This window comes from Ictidomys tridecemlineatus, chromosome 7, assembly GCF_052094955.1.
Source record: "Ictidomys tridecemlineatus isolate mIctTri1 chromosome 7, mIctTri1.hap1, whole genome shotgun sequence".
In the NCBI taxonomy this organism is placed as follows: domain Eukaryota; kingdom Metazoa; phylum Chordata; class Mammalia; order Rodentia; family Sciuridae; genus Ictidomys; species Ictidomys tridecemlineatus.
In genome coordinates, this window is record NC_135483.1 from 149,053,752 (window position 1) to 149,070,042 (window position 16,291).

General features: G+C 34.9%; 1 protein-coding gene across 3 annotated transcripts in view; it reads left to right on the forward strand.

The window, feature by feature from the left end:
• Nucleotides 1–15,675, forward strand: part of Itprid2 (ITPR interacting domain containing 2) — a 37,134-nt gene extending 21,459 nt beyond the window's left edge. For 2 of the 3 annotated variants that reach the window (XM_005324670.3, XM_013358295.4), the window contains exons 11-18: nucleotides 533–1,711; nucleotides 3,553–3,630; nucleotides 3,710–3,837; nucleotides 4,239–4,389; nucleotides 5,701–5,766; nucleotides 6,428–6,892; nucleotides 13,809–13,926; nucleotides 14,712–15,675. In XM_005324670.3, the coding sequence (XP_005324727.3) occupies nucleotides 533–1,711; nucleotides 3,553–3,630; nucleotides 3,710–3,837; nucleotides 4,239–4,389; nucleotides 5,701–5,766; nucleotides 6,428–6,892; nucleotides 13,809–13,913 (2,172 nt within the window). In that variant the 3' untranslated portion in view covers nucleotides 13,914–13,926; nucleotides 14,712–15,675. The remainder of the gene's footprint in view (nucleotides 1–532; nucleotides 1,712–3,552; nucleotides 3,631–3,709; nucleotides 3,838–4,238; nucleotides 4,390–5,700; nucleotides 5,767–6,427; nucleotides 6,893–13,808; nucleotides 13,927–14,711) is intronic. The other variant, XM_013358296.4, reaches the window with a different exon arrangement.
• Nucleotides 15,676–16,291: the final 616 nt, after the last annotated feature.

Here is a 16,291-nt window from a genome sequence, read left to right on the forward strand (position 1 = left end):
GAATGACTTAGGGAAGTTGTTCAGCTAAGGGAGTAGCCAAAGAGGACAGTTTGATCCAGAAAAGTCTGGGATGAAACAATGGAGGAATACCCTGATCCTGGCGAGAATGTGATTAGAAGTACAGGTTGGAGGGATTAGTCTTGAACAAAGGTGCACGATTTCTTTTCAGAATGGAGTAAAGGAAGGAATGATAGGCAGGAAAACTTGTCAATGGTATTGGGGAACAATGTGAAGAAATTTCTATTGTTTTTTCAGTGAGTCAGTATTATTTTGGAAGTAAAGAAGGAGGGTGTTGGAAAGATTCTTTAAGAAAAATAGTGAAGGTTTGAAATAATCATCGTGAAAAAGTGAGAGTTGAGGGGAAAGGATTTCAGTTGCTCATCAACAGCCCTACAAATATTTTGGAGCAGGGCCAGGGGCACAGCCAAGGTGGGAGACCATAGAAGTATAGGTGCATGGTTTCTGTTTGGTATTTTGTATGTAATACCTCTTAATTTTATTTTTCATCTTCCCACCTGTTTTCCTTTCACAGGTTCATGAGTCCCTGCAAGCCATGGGGAGTAGTGCTGATAGTTGTGACAGTGAGACAACAGTCACATCATTTGGTGAAGACCTTGTTACACCAACAGCACAAGACCAACCTTATTTCAATGAATCAGAGGAGGAATTTCTTACCCCTCGTCAGAAGGAAGGAAGAGCCAAGGCAGCAACAGTTGCTGAATGTGGGACTGTTGAGAATATAGGAAATAAGCAGTCTACCTGTAGTCCAGAGGATCACGTTACTCAAAGTACCAAAACAGAAGAGGGTTTGTCTCCAGCACAGACAGTAGAGCTGATGAGGGAAACAAGTGGTGAAAGTGATGTGGATAAAAAAAGTGATGTGGATAAAAGCAGCGAATGTGAATTTACCCAGTACACCACACATCATATTCTGAAATCGTTGGCTTCCCTTGAAGCTAAATGCAGTGATCTGAGCTCGGAAAGTACAACGGGGCCTCCTTCTTCTGTGGACAGAGTTAATACAGCTTTGCAAAGAGCTCGAATGAAGGTGTGTACTCTGTCAGGTCAAAGAGTAGGGCGTAGCCTGATAAAATCAAAAGATCTGTTAAAACAAAGGTACTTGCTTGCCAAAGCTGGCTATCCTCTAAGAAGGTCTCAGTCTTTACCGACAACTTTATTGAGCCCAGTGAGGGTTGTGTCTTCTGTCAACGTTCGTTTGTCTCCGGGGAAAGAAACCAGATGCAGCCCACCTTCCTTCACCTATAAATATACACCTGAAGAGGAACAGGAAGTGGAAAAAGGGGTGACTGAGCATGACCATCAGTCATTGGTTAAATCCACCATTTTCATCTCTCCATCATCTGTGAAGAAAGAAGAAGCCAACCAGAGTGAGGTGACCCATTTGGAAGAATGCCATCATGGAAGGACTCCTGCACAGATATCTCAGTCCACCTGCTCCCTTCACTCTGTCCACTCTGAGTGGCAGGAAAGGCCCCTGTGTGAGCACATGAGAACTCTAAGCACACACAGTGTTCCTAACATCTCAGGTGCCACCTGCAGTGCCTTCCCCTCCCCTTTTGGGTGTCCTTACTCACACAGACATGCTGCCTACCCTTACCGAGCATGCTCTGTGAATCCTCCTTCTGCCATAGAAATGCAGTTGCGAAGAGTGTTGCATGATATTAGAAACTCACTGCAGAATCTTTCACAGGTAGGAGAAAAAGGTTTTCTGAATTTTATATTTTATTGCTCTGAGCATATCTTAATTCACTGAGAAGCTAATACCCATCAGATATAAGTACCTTAGCTATATAATTTCACACACTTCAACTGCATCCTATAGTCTTCCCTTTCTGTTTCATGGGAAAAGTGGAAACTAATCCTGAATAAGTTAATTTCTCTGCTTAGAATCTCCCTCCTTTCCTAGAGGAGAGATTTAGCTCTATAGATATCCTCCCTTTTTCAGCTTTTCTTCCGTTGTCTTTTTCTTGGTCTAGAAACTTTCAGTTGTCCTGGTTATTTAAGAAATCTTCCCTGTCAAAATACTTTCTCTCCTTTTCTCTGCCATTTGGATGTTTTGACCACCTCTTCCTTTTCTAAGTTTCTTCATGTTGGTTCGGTTGGCACCGTCTTCTGCTGGTTCCGCTCATAGCTCTCTAAGTTTTCCCTTCACTACTGATCCCTGATGCTGCTCTCCTGGCACAGAATTAGTCTACTTCCACTGGGTTCAAAGACTGGAACTCCTCCAAAAGAGAATAAACAAAAAAAAAACCCAAAATCAGGTAATGTGAATTTAGAATGCATGTCATCTCTTATCTTCATGAAAATAGTATTAGACAGGAAGCCCCTTGAAAAATAAAATCAATGTTGTAATTTTAAGATATAAAAAGATACACCTTTGCAATATAGGTTTTATCTCAATGACAGTTGTCTCCTGGGTTTGCACTCTAACCAGAATGTGGGTGTTTCTTCTTTACAAAACCTGGTTCTGTCTATGATTGAGATGTTTAAGCTTTTCGTTGTAATTATTGTGAAGCTGGGGATTTCCAGGGACCTGTCCACCTATATCTCCGTGGCACACCTTTCCAGGTGCAAGTTTGTCTGCTCTAGCTGTGTGGTCTTCCTCTTGTATGACCCCTCAGTGATGGAGTGCATCAATCTCCCCACCCCTCTCTCACCCCATTAGATAAACACTCTATCCAGTCTCCTTGCTTAGGTGTGTGCTCCTGCCACATTGGCCTGCATGCAGGGCTCTCAGTAGTTGTGCATTCTTTGGGATCTGCACATGCCATTTTGTGTTTTGTTTTTTGTTTGTGTTTTTTTTTTTTTGTGTGTGTGTGTGTGTGTGTGTGTGGTTTGTTTGTTTGTTTAATCTTGAATGCTCTTCCCTTGGGTTTCTTTGCATGACCAAGTCCCATTTACTGTTAAAGCTCAGCTCAGGTGTTAACCATGGTTAACAAAACTTAACCTAATGTGAATTTGTGAATTTTTGTTTGTGTCCATTGTAGCACACCCATCCTAAGATTATAATAAAAATTTAAACTTCTCTTTTATTCTTTCTTATAGTGTAAGAACACTTGAAGGCTGGGGCATGGGGTATCTTTTATCTCCACTGCCTAAAATAGTCTCATATAACAGATGCTCAAAAGTTTAACAGTTGATGGTTACTTGCTATTCCCTCCAGACATATCAGTAGTTACTCTGATCCCATAATGACATTTGTAGTTGCTTTTTCGACTTTCAATTTTGCTTCTCTACTTTCTCAAGGCAAGAAGGAAGTCCTGTAAAATAGATATGAGCTATATTTTCTCTTTTGCCTCTTTCGCCTTCCAAATATATTGACTTATTCCTGGAGTAGCTAAGAGTACTAGGTAGCATTGGGGACTGACTTTTTTTGTTATTATTGTTCTTGCTTACAATATGAAGAGTTTTATTTTGTTTGGTTTTGCCTCAAAAAAAATTACACAGGACTTAAATTCTGCCTTCTTATTACCTTAGAAAATTTGTTGGTACTTTGGCATTGGTTTTAACCCTGTTTTCATTTGTTTGAAGTACCCTATGATGAGAGGACCTGATTTTGCTGCTGCTCCATATAGTACTCAGAAATCATCTGTTCTACCTCTTTATGAAGTAAGTTCCCACCTAAATCATTGTGTTACAAAATAATTTTTATGATCTAGAAGTGTAATTCTGTCATATTGCATTTTAGAATACTTTTCAGGAGCTTCAAACAATGAGGCGGAGCCTGAATTTGTTTAGAACACAAATGATGGATTTAGAGTTGGCAATGCTGCGTCAGCAAACCATGGTTTATCACCACATGACTGAGGAGGAAAGGTAAAAGTTCATTTTTTAAAAAAGATTTTTTCATTCAAAGGAGCATTCTTATATTTTTTAAAAATGAGACTTTATTTCCATTGCTGTATACCCTGTAACTGTTTTGTGAACCACTATAGATAAAGTTAGGCATACATAATTAATGTTAACTTTTGTATCTTCAGTGTATAAGGAAGATGGTTGGTTGTGAGCAGCTTCTCAGTGTGCAGGATAGTTGTGAGAGAAAATAGAGGAACAAAAACCATTGTCCTAGTGGTTACACTTCTTATAGTTGTTATGTGAATTTATAAAACTTGGAATTGAGTACCTTCTGTTAGCTTATAGTAGTTTTTTAAAAAGGTTGTAAATAGGAACCTCTAAACGACCTTTTTCAAACTTTATACCTGTCACAATACTGATAGGTATGAAGTTGAACAACTGCAGAGTTTGAGAAATTCAGTCCGAATGGAACTTCAGGACCTGGAGCTTCAGCTGGAGGACCGCTTGCTGGGCCTGGATGAACAGCTTCGGGCTGTGCAGGTGCCTTCTCCTTTCCGCTCCTCAGCACTTGTGGTACGCTGCCTAGGGGGTTATCAGGAGTTTTCACTAGCTTTATTGATAAGGTTCCATGTAAATTTAGGACAAATGCCTTCGATTTAACCCGTTTACTTGAATGGCATTAGAAGCATGCAGAATGTTTAAGGAACTTTTCTACACATCAGTTTCATGTATAAGTTGTAATAATTTTCTTATATTATTAGTTTATTTGAAAATAACATTTAAAATTCTTAATGATAATTTTTGACAATAGCAAAAAATAAAGGGCAGTGCAAAAGTTTAGATTTGTTGAAGAAAAAATTGTGGTGAATCAAAATATGACTAATTTAAATTTGAATCACTGCATATAATTAATTCCAAAGAACTGACATATATTTTACTCAGTTTTTCTCCCTTCTCTTGCATTTAAATAAATAATTGTTTATCGTTAAGTCTTACCTTAATTTTAGACTCTATTCCATTCTTCAAATTTTTTAATGTTTATTATTATTTTTTCTTTTTCTCTTTTTTGTGCTGTTGGAGAGTGAACCCCAGGGCCTCCACATTCTAAGCACATACCCTTCCACTGAGAGAAACCTAATGTCCCTTACCCTTATTTATGTTTTTTAAGGGATCAAGTGAGGTGTTTTGATAGAAAATGTGTGTGCAACCAAGATAATAAAAAGAAACACTACTTGTCCTTATTTTGTGCCACTTTGCCACTTTTCATTATTTCTAATGTTTCTTTCCATGAAATTTGAACTTGAAAATCATATTTATTTTTACCAATACCTTTGAAGTTGTAAAATATGTTTCTTCAAAGTTTTGAATTCTTTTTTATTACGTTGACAATGTGTTTGATTTTTGTTAAAAATAAATGAATGAGTGGGACATGGTGGCACTTACCTGTAATCCCAGGTACTTGGGAAGTTGAGGCAAGAGAAATATATGAGTTCAAGGATCTGGACAACCTAACAAGACCTTGTGTCAAAAAAAAAAAAAAAGAATAAGTACATACATACGCATATATATGCATATACATTGAGTAGTAGAATAAGAGTGTATACATATATAGAGAGAACATAGAATCAGAAATATGTATCATTAATGAGTATTTTTTCTAATTATTTTGATCCATCATTCTTTGAAATGTATGATGGTAGGAGCAGAAAATCAACTTCTGTGCATCTTGGTGATGTCAATTTTCAGTCACAATAACATTTCATAAGACTCCATAACAGTTGAGGGTGACCTTTGTGACATAAAGTGGTACTTTTTGGTATTTTATAAAACACAATTTGAGAAGTTTATGCATACATATGCATGTCTATATTGTTATCTTTTCAGGGGATGTGTGGCAGTAGAAGTGCTGATAACTTGTCATGTCCTTCTCCGCTGAATGTAATGGAACCAGTAAGCTCTCTCCTTTTGAGTCATTGGGAAAGGGAAATGACTTATGTCTCATAAACACACAGTTTCCCAGGGCGGATGAAATGTATGTTTGTTTTAAATATAGAATTTCATAAATTAGTTAAATTTAATTGGAAGTGAGTTTTCTCCTTCTGAAGACCATTGCCATCTTAATCCACTAGAAAGCCAGCTTAATTGCAATAGTGACTTATCTGTATGACCTAAAGGAGATGATGCATCATTAAAAATATTTATTCTCCAGGGAAAATAAGCTTTCCCAGTTAGATACCAGTTCTTTAGATCTGTAAGATGACTGCTTTTTGAACAAATTTGACTTTTATTATATTTTAGACAAATTGTTTTATTAGAATGCAAAGCATTATGAGTAACTAGGTTGTTTTTCTTTACCTGTGTGGTTACAAGTAAAATTTCATCCCATTGTATGTTCTGGTTGCCCATTTTATTGCTTGAGCTTGCCATGAATTTAAGCTTGTGATCTTTGTGAATCAGTTTGACTAGTTAATAAATCAGTGAAATAGAATTATATCTTTACAAGTTCGTGATTTTTGACAACAGTCATAAGTTAGGAATTGAACTTCAATAACCAATATCTCAATATATCTCTTAATATTGAGAGAGAAAAATAATAATTTTTCTGATCCAGGTCACTGAACTGATGCGAGAACAGTCATACTTGAAGTCTGAATTGGGCCTTGGACTTGGAGAAATGGGATATGAAATCCCTCCTGGAGAAAGCTCAGAATCAGTTTTCTCCCATGCAACATCAGAGTCATCTTCTGTGTGTTCTGGTCCTTCTCATGCTAACAGAAGAACTGGAGTGCCTTCGGGTGACTCAGGGGGAAAACACAAAGCCCATTTTGTGGCAAGAAAGAAAGTATTCCGAGCATCAGTGGCTCTGACACCAACTGCTCCTTCTAGAACAGGCTCTGTGCAGACGCCTCCAGAGCTGGAGAGTTTTGAAGAAGTTGGAGCAGCTGAAGAAGGCTCACGGGTTGTAAGACCTAAGTCTGAAGTGGAAGAAGGGCCTGAAAAACTGCCCCCGATGCCAGCTTCCGAGGAAATGCATAGAAATGTGGAGCAGAACGAGTTGCAGCAAGTCATACGGGAGGTGGGTAAAATCTGCGCTTCGTTTATATGGAGACGGATGTTATGCATTATTTATAAGATATTCTTTTTATTCATAGTATTCAGTAATTTTCAGAGAGCTTTTAAATTAACCTTTCCCATTGATCGAATTCATATCTATTAAAATATGTTCATAATAGCATTTCTGCAAACTTCATACTTCAATGTGAAATAATTGCAGTTCTCTATATTCAGTGTGGTGAAAACATGTTTGTAGAGTTTGAAGCACATAAACACATTACAGAGTCTGTCCCTCTTGACTCTTCCATATCTGGAGCACTAAGGATTACAATTTTGGTCTTTTCCAGGATTAAAGGCTATCATTTATTATTTCAACTGATGTAAGAAAATGATGTTGTGGTTTTAAGAAGTATAAAGAATTTGATATACTTGGTGGGTGAAGAAGTGTGGAAATTTGAAGTTGTTCAAAAATTGAAATCAATACAAAAAGAAGATTTACCTTGAATAATAACAGCATGAGAATCTGAATCATTAACAAGAATTGTAGGTTACCAAAGGGCCTGCAAAAAATTACAAAGGTTGTAGTCAGTGGTGACAGATTAGTTGAGAAAATTTGCATAATAACTTTTTAGCACTGAATGTTAATAAGAAGGAATAGTATATCTTATTTAAAAAGGGTGAGCCCCATAGGTATACTTTTATGATGGATCCTACCCCCCTTTTCTTCTTAAATCACACTGTCCTTTTTGTTATAAAACCTAGTAGCTTACACAGGATAAAATTACACAGGCTGAAAATGTTTTGCCTTCTGTTCTATTTTCTTGTCTTAAGAACTCTTAAGAGTAATAAGGCAGAACCATATTACCTGTAGTTTTTTCCAGCCAAGGCACTAAGACCCCATTCAAGAAAATATTTTTTTTTTCATTATGTCTGTTAGTGAAAAAGAATACCTATACATTTTTTAAAAAAAAAAATCACTTTAGGGACTGGGGAGGTAACTCAGTGATTAAGCACATACTTAGCTTGTGTGAGACCTTTGGTTTGATCCCAACAACAACAACAATTAAAATTTTTTTTGATGAGTGTCTGAGAATCTGCTCTGTAAAGAGGGATAAAAGAAAAATACAAGTAAGTTATGAAACGCATACACTTAAAATTCTGGTAGGATTTGGTAAACAAGACTAACTCAAGAGATGATGGAAAAATTGCACAGAAAAGCATTTTGCAAGGTCATCAAAAAGTTTCAAGTTTCAATCTATTTTGGATCATGAGTTTTAAGATCAGAGATGCTCAACTTTTAAAGTCTGTGCAACCATTTCAGAAAATTAGCAAAACTCCAAAATTTGAAATATATCTGGTCCCAAGCATACAGATTCTCAATCTTTATAAGGTATTGAAGAACTAGGAATTTAGGAATGGGAAAGGTCAAAATGAGGTCAGAGAAATTAGTCACTGGCTCCCACTTTTTAAAAACTGTATCATCAATATAATTAGCAATATGAATCTAGCATATTTTAGAATTGATTTTTAGCAAAGAACAGATTTCTAGTGGTTATAGATCAAGAATGGTGGCAAAAGACCAGAATGTTTCCTCAAATGGGCCATTGATCCTTTCAGCCCAGAGATTATTTTATATATCTTAAGTGCCATCATTTGCAGCTGTATGATAGTATCTTGAGAAACTATTTAAATATAAATACCATCAGTTCTGGTATGTACACAGATAATATATGTGATCCTGAAAATCTCTGCTGTGTAAACTCATGCAATCAAAAACCGTAGGACTTATGCAGGAAATAGGATTTAGAGGCATAACACTCAAAACTTCATCAGGGATATTTAAAAAGACAAAAAATAGAAACTGAATCAAAATAGTAGCATAGTTGTATACATTTTAAATGGTTGAGAAATACAAAAATGCTACAACAAATATCGTACTTAACCTTGAGAAAACCTTGAGGTGTGCTTGTAGAATTGGGCTTTGGAAGGATTGCAGTTTGTGAGTTGTTGTGAAGGGGTGGAAGGAGAGGGACCTGAAATCTGACAGAAAGCTTTGATGCCCAGTATGGATAAATATGGCTCATACACAGACAACTGAGATTTCTGGACAGTGTTTAAATTATGTGCATTTTTGTGCTGTGTTTCTAGGTTCAGCTGAATGCTGTTAATTGTGTTTATGTAGTGTTGTTGGTGAAAGTACACATAACTAAATGTGTAATTTGCATTATACACAAGTTGTTTCCTAATATTTCAACCATATTGAAACAAATTTACATTTTCAAAATAAGTATCATAGCAGAACACAGCATGTTCTTCATTTATTTTCATTACATGAAGCTACCAGCCAAAACTTTAGAAAGTGTTAATTCTGTGAATTTATTTGTCCTAAAAAAGTAATTATTTTTGAAAGTTGATTGTTGCTGGTTAACATTTAGTAAACTGTCTGTCCAACCTATTCAGTCAGATGTGCCTTTGGTTAGTAAAATTTTCTCATACTATATTTGCTAACCAAGGAAGTAGGTTTAAAGTAACTTTTTTTTAAGAAATGTGATTTTTTAATTTGTTCCAGTTAGTTATACATAACAGCAGAATGCATTTCAACTCATTGTACACAAATGGAACACAACTTTTAAGTTCCCTGGCTGTACATGATGCAGAGTCACACCATTTGTGCAGTCATACATGTACATAGGATAATTATTACCGTCTCATTTCACCGTCCTTCGCACCCACGTACTCCCTCTCTTCCTCTCCTTCCCTGCTTCCCAATCCGTTCTTCCCTTGCCCCCTGACGCCACTCCATTATGGATCAGCATCCACATATTAGAGAAAACATTCAGCCTTTGGTTTTGGGGGAATGACTTACTTCTCTTAACATTATATTATCTAACTCCATCCATTGACCTGAAAATGCCATGATTTTATTCTCTTTTAATGCTGAGTAATATTCCATTGTGTATATATACCACTGTTTCTTTATCCATTCATTTATTGAAGGGCATCTAGGTTGCTTCCACAGTTTGTTTATTGTGAATTGAGCTGCTATACACACTGATGTGGCTGTGTCACTGTAGTATGATTTTAAGTCCTTTGGGTATAGAAAAGGGACTGGGATAGCTGGGTTAAATGCTGGTTCCTTTCCAAGTTTTCTAAGGAATCTCCATACTGCTTTCTAGAGCTGTTGCACCAATTTGCAGTCCACCAGCAGTGAGTGTGCTCTTTTCCCACATCATCACCAACACTTATCGTTGCTAATATTCTTGATAATTACCATTCTGACTGGAGTGAGATGAAATCTTAGAGTAGTTTTGATTTGCAAGCAATGTGGTATTTTTGTGCCCTTTAACTTTGAAAATTTTCTTGAAAACTTGACATTATGTTTCTCATTTGGCACAAATTTTAAACATGTACACTTTAGTCCTCGTTTTTAAAGTTGTAGTGACCTAATATATACTGTAAGTAATTTAACTTTAGACAGGAATATTGATATTTTTGGCCAATAGAATATCATGAAAAAAGTCCTTTGTTGCCATTTTGATGCCTTGATCCTGGAGAATTATTTAATAATTTACAGGAATCTCCTATTAAACATGAAAAATTTTATACTTTGCAGACATTCAAACTGGCACGCAAGGCAAATGTTTGAAATGTTAAGTGCATTAATTAGAAACTACTGAGTTCATAATTTGGCATAGTTTGAAGGAAGTTGGGCTTTAACATTTACTCTTGCTGTCTGCAAGGAAGGACTTACCAAGCAAAATATATAGATCAAACAGGGCATAAGAGGAATACTGATGTACTTAAAAAGACGGATGCATTTGAAGTACTTTAAGGGCATGTATTAATAGATAAATTAATCCAATGCTGGTGATAATTTTCAAAATATCATTTGTTTATATTATTTTAGCTCCATTACAGTGGTTTTCTGCTTAAAAGTTTGCTTACACAATGTTTAATTCAGATTAGTCTTCATTCCATTTATTTCCAATTGGTGATCTTTTTTACTTAAAATGCACTTGGAACTGAATTCCTTTTTTTTTTTTAAAAAAAAGCTCATTGTATCTGCTACCAAGAAAATTAAATTAGATTCTGTCTTTCCAGTAAATTCTGAGCCCCTAACCCTGTTGACAAAGATACCATTCAGGAAGACAAGGTTTAATCTTTAAGTCTTGCAGGTGAGGATCAAGCATTGGCAGGCACTTTCAGGGAAGTTTTCTTATTGCACTCATGGGTGCATAAAAACAATGGTAATCTGTTAGGGCTTTTTTCTATTATTGCACCATCTGTGAGGTTTTTAAAAAGAGTGCTTTTGTTGTTTTAATATAATAGAATTTCTTTGGAAGGAGACCACTGAAATAAAGCCCTTCCAGACAAATATCTGATACATTCATTTGGTAACTCAACTTGTATCAGATTAAAGGGACTCCTTGTCTGCCCAGATTGTGTATATTATAGTAGGAAAAATGTACACTGTGTTAGAATTTGCCCCAGTTATTGATGACTTATGTTATCAGTGACCTGAAAATGTTTAGTTATTTTAAAAATATATATGAGTTTGTATATTACAAGATGATTTGATAGGATGAACAAACCTGTGGCCACAGAAGCAAATTCAACAGAACTCGAAAGAGTAAAGGTAGATGGCTGCATGTTTAGAAAGTTGTTCTGTGTTTATTGAAGTTCCTAGGCTTGGTTTCTGCCTTTTAGGATCTTTATTACAGTACATCTGACATGTTTTTAAACATGTATTTTAGTAAGGCAGAGCTCACCATGTTGTGTCTGTTGGAACTTTCTTAGAGATCACTTGATAAGGAGGCTGTAGTGCAGAGTAGATGCATATTAAATAGATGTGCTGCCCCACACTCCACACGGAGTCAGTAGTTGGTGATGTTTATCTCTTCTCCCTCTTTTGCTCACTCATTCATTCATTCGTTTTTTTGTTGAGCAATTACTTTTATGTATGAATACATTGATAAGCTAGACCTGATCCCCTGTGGGAAGTAGCTAACCATATTTTCCACTTGATCTCATTCTTTTATTCATATTTCCTCTCCTTTTGGAAAGAACTCACTTGTCAGTTTCTGTTCTACCTCCAATTCATCCAAGATGCTCTTGATGCAAAGTTTTTTATCTTCATGATTCTATGAAATTTTCTTAATTTTTTGAAACTTGCTATTTAAGATCTGTCATTCTCTGAGAATTTTTAAACTTTTTTCCTTTTCTAGCCCATACTTGTTTCAAAAATTTTCAAAATTTATTCTGTTCTTTTGTGGTTAATGGGTTAATAAAATTGTTTATCCTTTAACATTTTATGAGCTAATATTCGTATTGTATCCTTCTAGATAACGTTCTTGATAGTAGAGCAAGCTAGCTGTAGCCCTTGCTATTCAAGTGACCCTCCTGCCTCAGCTTTCAAGTAGCTAGGACTACAAGCGTATAACACCAAGCCTTGCTCTTAGAGATTCTTCTATGCTTTTCACAAGTATTGTCTGAATTCCCCCCAAATGCTTGGCAGATGTTGTTTGGTAAAGAATACTTTTTGAGTAGTTTGGTTTTTGAATGATGAAGCACAAGGAGACAATAAAATTTCCATATTGCATTGGCAACTTAACTGGAAAAACTTTATACTCACTGTCTTATAAATGTAGATTTGCAGTTGCTCTGTGTACACATATTGTATTCGTGCTTACATACTGTAGCTAAGCGATTCTGGTTTCATGTTTGTATCTAACACACATTCATTTAGAAAATGAATCTGAAATGCTATGAACTTGAAAAAATTTTGGTGCTATTTAAAATTTAGAAATATTTTAGAAAATGAAAAGCTTATATTTATTTAAGTACATGCCAGTGCAGATGGTTGGTACATAAGGAACATTTTTGTTTCTATGAATAACTATGCCTAGGTCTATGTATTGTATACCAATTTTGCCTGACAGATTAATACAGAAACATTTTTGGAAAGACTTCAGTGGGAATGTGTTTAAGACGTACTTAGGAACGTTTTAGGAAGTAGATCAGGCTGACAGGAAACTGTGGAAATGTAGAATTTTTAAAAGCTAGTTAAGAGTGTCTCAAGTGCTAATTTGGGAAGGCATTATCAGTTTACTTCAGGAAATACACATTTAAAGCCTTCACAGAGGGCTATTTGGAGACAGTGCTGTATCATTAGAGAGAATGGGAGGGGATGGGCATATGCAGTACTTAGACATCTGGAGAAGAAAATCAACATGGAATTACCATTGACCCAGGTCTGCTTGCCTTTTTCAACAATAAAATGAGATTTATACCCTTACCTGAAGTAACAGACTAACAGCACACATACAATACCACTAAAGAAAAAAAAATATTTTATTAGAGTTTAAGGTTATTTTGAGGTTGTTCTTTGTGTTTTAAAATACTTTACTAAATGATAATTTCCTCTTTCCATTTAAAATGTGCATGTAAGGTTAGAGCAATGTATAACTTCTTTACATATTTTGCTTTCAGTGATATAAGTAAGCAAATATGCTTGTGTCATTTTGCTAATAGTGGATTTTCTTAGGGCATCGTGGTAACTACCTTACAGAGGCAGACCTTAATAGAAAGCATCAAAGTAAATGTAACATTTCATTAGTCCTTCCAAGTTACTTTGTGTTGTGAAGTAAATTATTTAGTCAGTGAAATAACATTTTCTGATGTTCTCGATTTAAGAATTGTGACATTTTATAATGTAGTTAGCTGATAGAGTAATTAGGCCTCAGAGGCTGATCTGGGTTCCAGGATAGGTGGCTTGAAATTTCCACTGCCTCTTTGCTGTTATGTGGAGGTTCCCATTAAGGTTGTAGTTTTCCCTGTGGTTTAGCTAATAGCAAGAATTTATTGCTATTTATATTTTTCTGAAAACTGGTAAACTGGATTATATTGTCAAATGCTAATTTTTCCCATTTCCATTATAGATTAAAGAGTCAATTGTTGGGGAAATCAGAAGGGAAATTGTAAGTGGTCTTTTGGCAGCAGTATCTTCAAGTAAATCATCTAATCCTAAGCAAGATAGTAATTAAGTGGAATTTTTAGGTAAGTTTTTCTAAATTTCTTTGTTTAGCTAAATATAAGTTAACATAGTTTTTAATTTTTTTGTTTTCTTAGCACATAATTTTCTTTCTCTAGTTAAAATTTTATTTTTGCAACTTTTATAATTACAGTTTGAGAATCTTATAAACTCCATTTGAAGTGTAAGCAAGCCAAATGTTAACCTCCACAGAAAAACCTATATTGTGTTTTTAAATTTAAATTTCACTGTAATTAAATAAATCCTGGAATTGGGTCTGTAGATCTGAGTCTTATTTTGCTTACATTATAATGGTGTTTCAGATGCAGTTTTTAGAACAAGATTTTGAGAATTAATCACAAATTCCTAGTATCTTTCCATTTGTTTATCTTTTAAAGGAACATATCCGATGGATCCATTTCTAATAATTCATCTCTAATCATAATTTTTATTGTTAATAATAATACTTGGTAAATGCAAAAAGGAATAATATGCTTCACTTCAGTAGGATAATACTTTTTGTAGATATGAAAAATTAGATGAGAAACAAAATAAAATTTGAAAACTATAATATGTAATTTTAGCTGTGGAAAATGAAAGAAATATTTTAAATCATGTCATAAAAACTAATAGAATCTAGATTTTTTAAAAAAATCTAGATAAAAGAATTAACTTTCCAAAAGATATGCATCCTGTGACCCCAGGATGATCATGATATATATTTGGATAAAATTTGTCTCTACCTTTTAAAGACTCCCTTAGCAATAGTGTTTGAAGAGTATTTAATGTTGTTGTCTCTTTCTCTTTTAAGGTGGGCATGGATCCTGTTAGTTGTGACTATTGGAATTATCGATGATATACACTGGTGGAGGTGTAATCTGTACTTCAGAAGATACTGTCTGCTGAGCGAGGCTACTGTATACAGTGTACAGTGTGTATCCTCCCCTATGCATATCTTTCAAAAAACATACATAGAAACTAGGCACTTTGCTGATTATTTCTTTTCTAATCTCTCAAAACTGTAGCAATTTGGGAAAGCCTAATATTTATTTGTATGTCGATATTTTTCCAATTGATTTCCTATGTAGAATTAATTATAAAACTTGAAGACTTCCAGACATAACCAATTTATAAATAACATATTTCTTCAGACTAGCTTCTTACAACACTGACCTCTATGAGGTATTTACTGTGCAATAACTGATTCATTTTTTGAGAGCTTGAAGCAACCAATGATTTTCCCTCCACTGCTGTTAATTAGTGTCACTTTCAAGAAGACAAACTGTTCTGTTGTAAAAATTGCTTTTATTCTTGAGGAGGCTACTAATAGCAGTAGGTTAGAATTATATGAGGTTACCTACAACTACTCAATGTTCTTACACTGTAAGCCTCATTGCTTTACCCCAAACAAATGTAATTTTATTACAGCTTACGTAGTATTTTTCTTTTGGAAATGTGCCTTATGTTAATAAACACTATGTACTTTTTGTGTTGTCCAGACTTCTTCTTATAAGGAGATGTTTCTTCTTTTGTCTTTTAGACTACATAGTAGAGTATTGTCAAAATAATGGAGCCTTTGACTTGAATGGATAGAAATGAATAAGCTGGTTTTTTGTTTTTTCAAAATGGAAGTAATTTAGAGTTGTTCTCCTCATATATAAATGATTTTAATTTGGTTTTAACCAGTCAAAACTTTGTTTATATGAAAGAAAAAGGAAAATGGTCTCCTATTTGGTTTTATATGTATTAAATAAATGTGAAAAGTAACAACCAAATGTCGTTGGAATTATTCTTTCAGCATTTATAATTTTCATCTCCTCTTACATTCTTTGTGTGTGAAATTTTAATTGAAAGTGGTTGAGATGTTAACAGTGTTCTTTGAAAGAATATATAAAAGGTTTATAATGTTTGAAACACCACACAAAGGTTGATTTCTAAAAAACCTATATTAAAACAATAAAATATTTATTTTGCCTAAAATGTTGTTAATGATTTCTTGTATTGCAACATGAATAATTTGGATTAGATTCAATGAGTAACAAATAAATTCCAGCAGAATTGCAGCATAGACTCCAGTAGGTTGCTCTTCTCTTCCTGGAGTGGCTTCTGTGATGCTTTCCACAGATGCAGCTGAGTCTGGACTACCGTGGAGAGGAATATACCGAGGCCTCCTGGGCTCATCTAGTTCTGTGGTTATAATGATTCTCATCCAAGGCCAAATAAAACTTTATTTAAAATGTACTACTAAATTTTAAAGAACAGATATGTTCTTTTGTTCTTTGGTAAGATTATTCAACAGTTTAACTAGCTGATCCTAACTGCAGTGGTAAACATAAAAACCAAGCATCCCCTAGTAATCATAATACAGGCTTCAATGATTTTAACTATCCA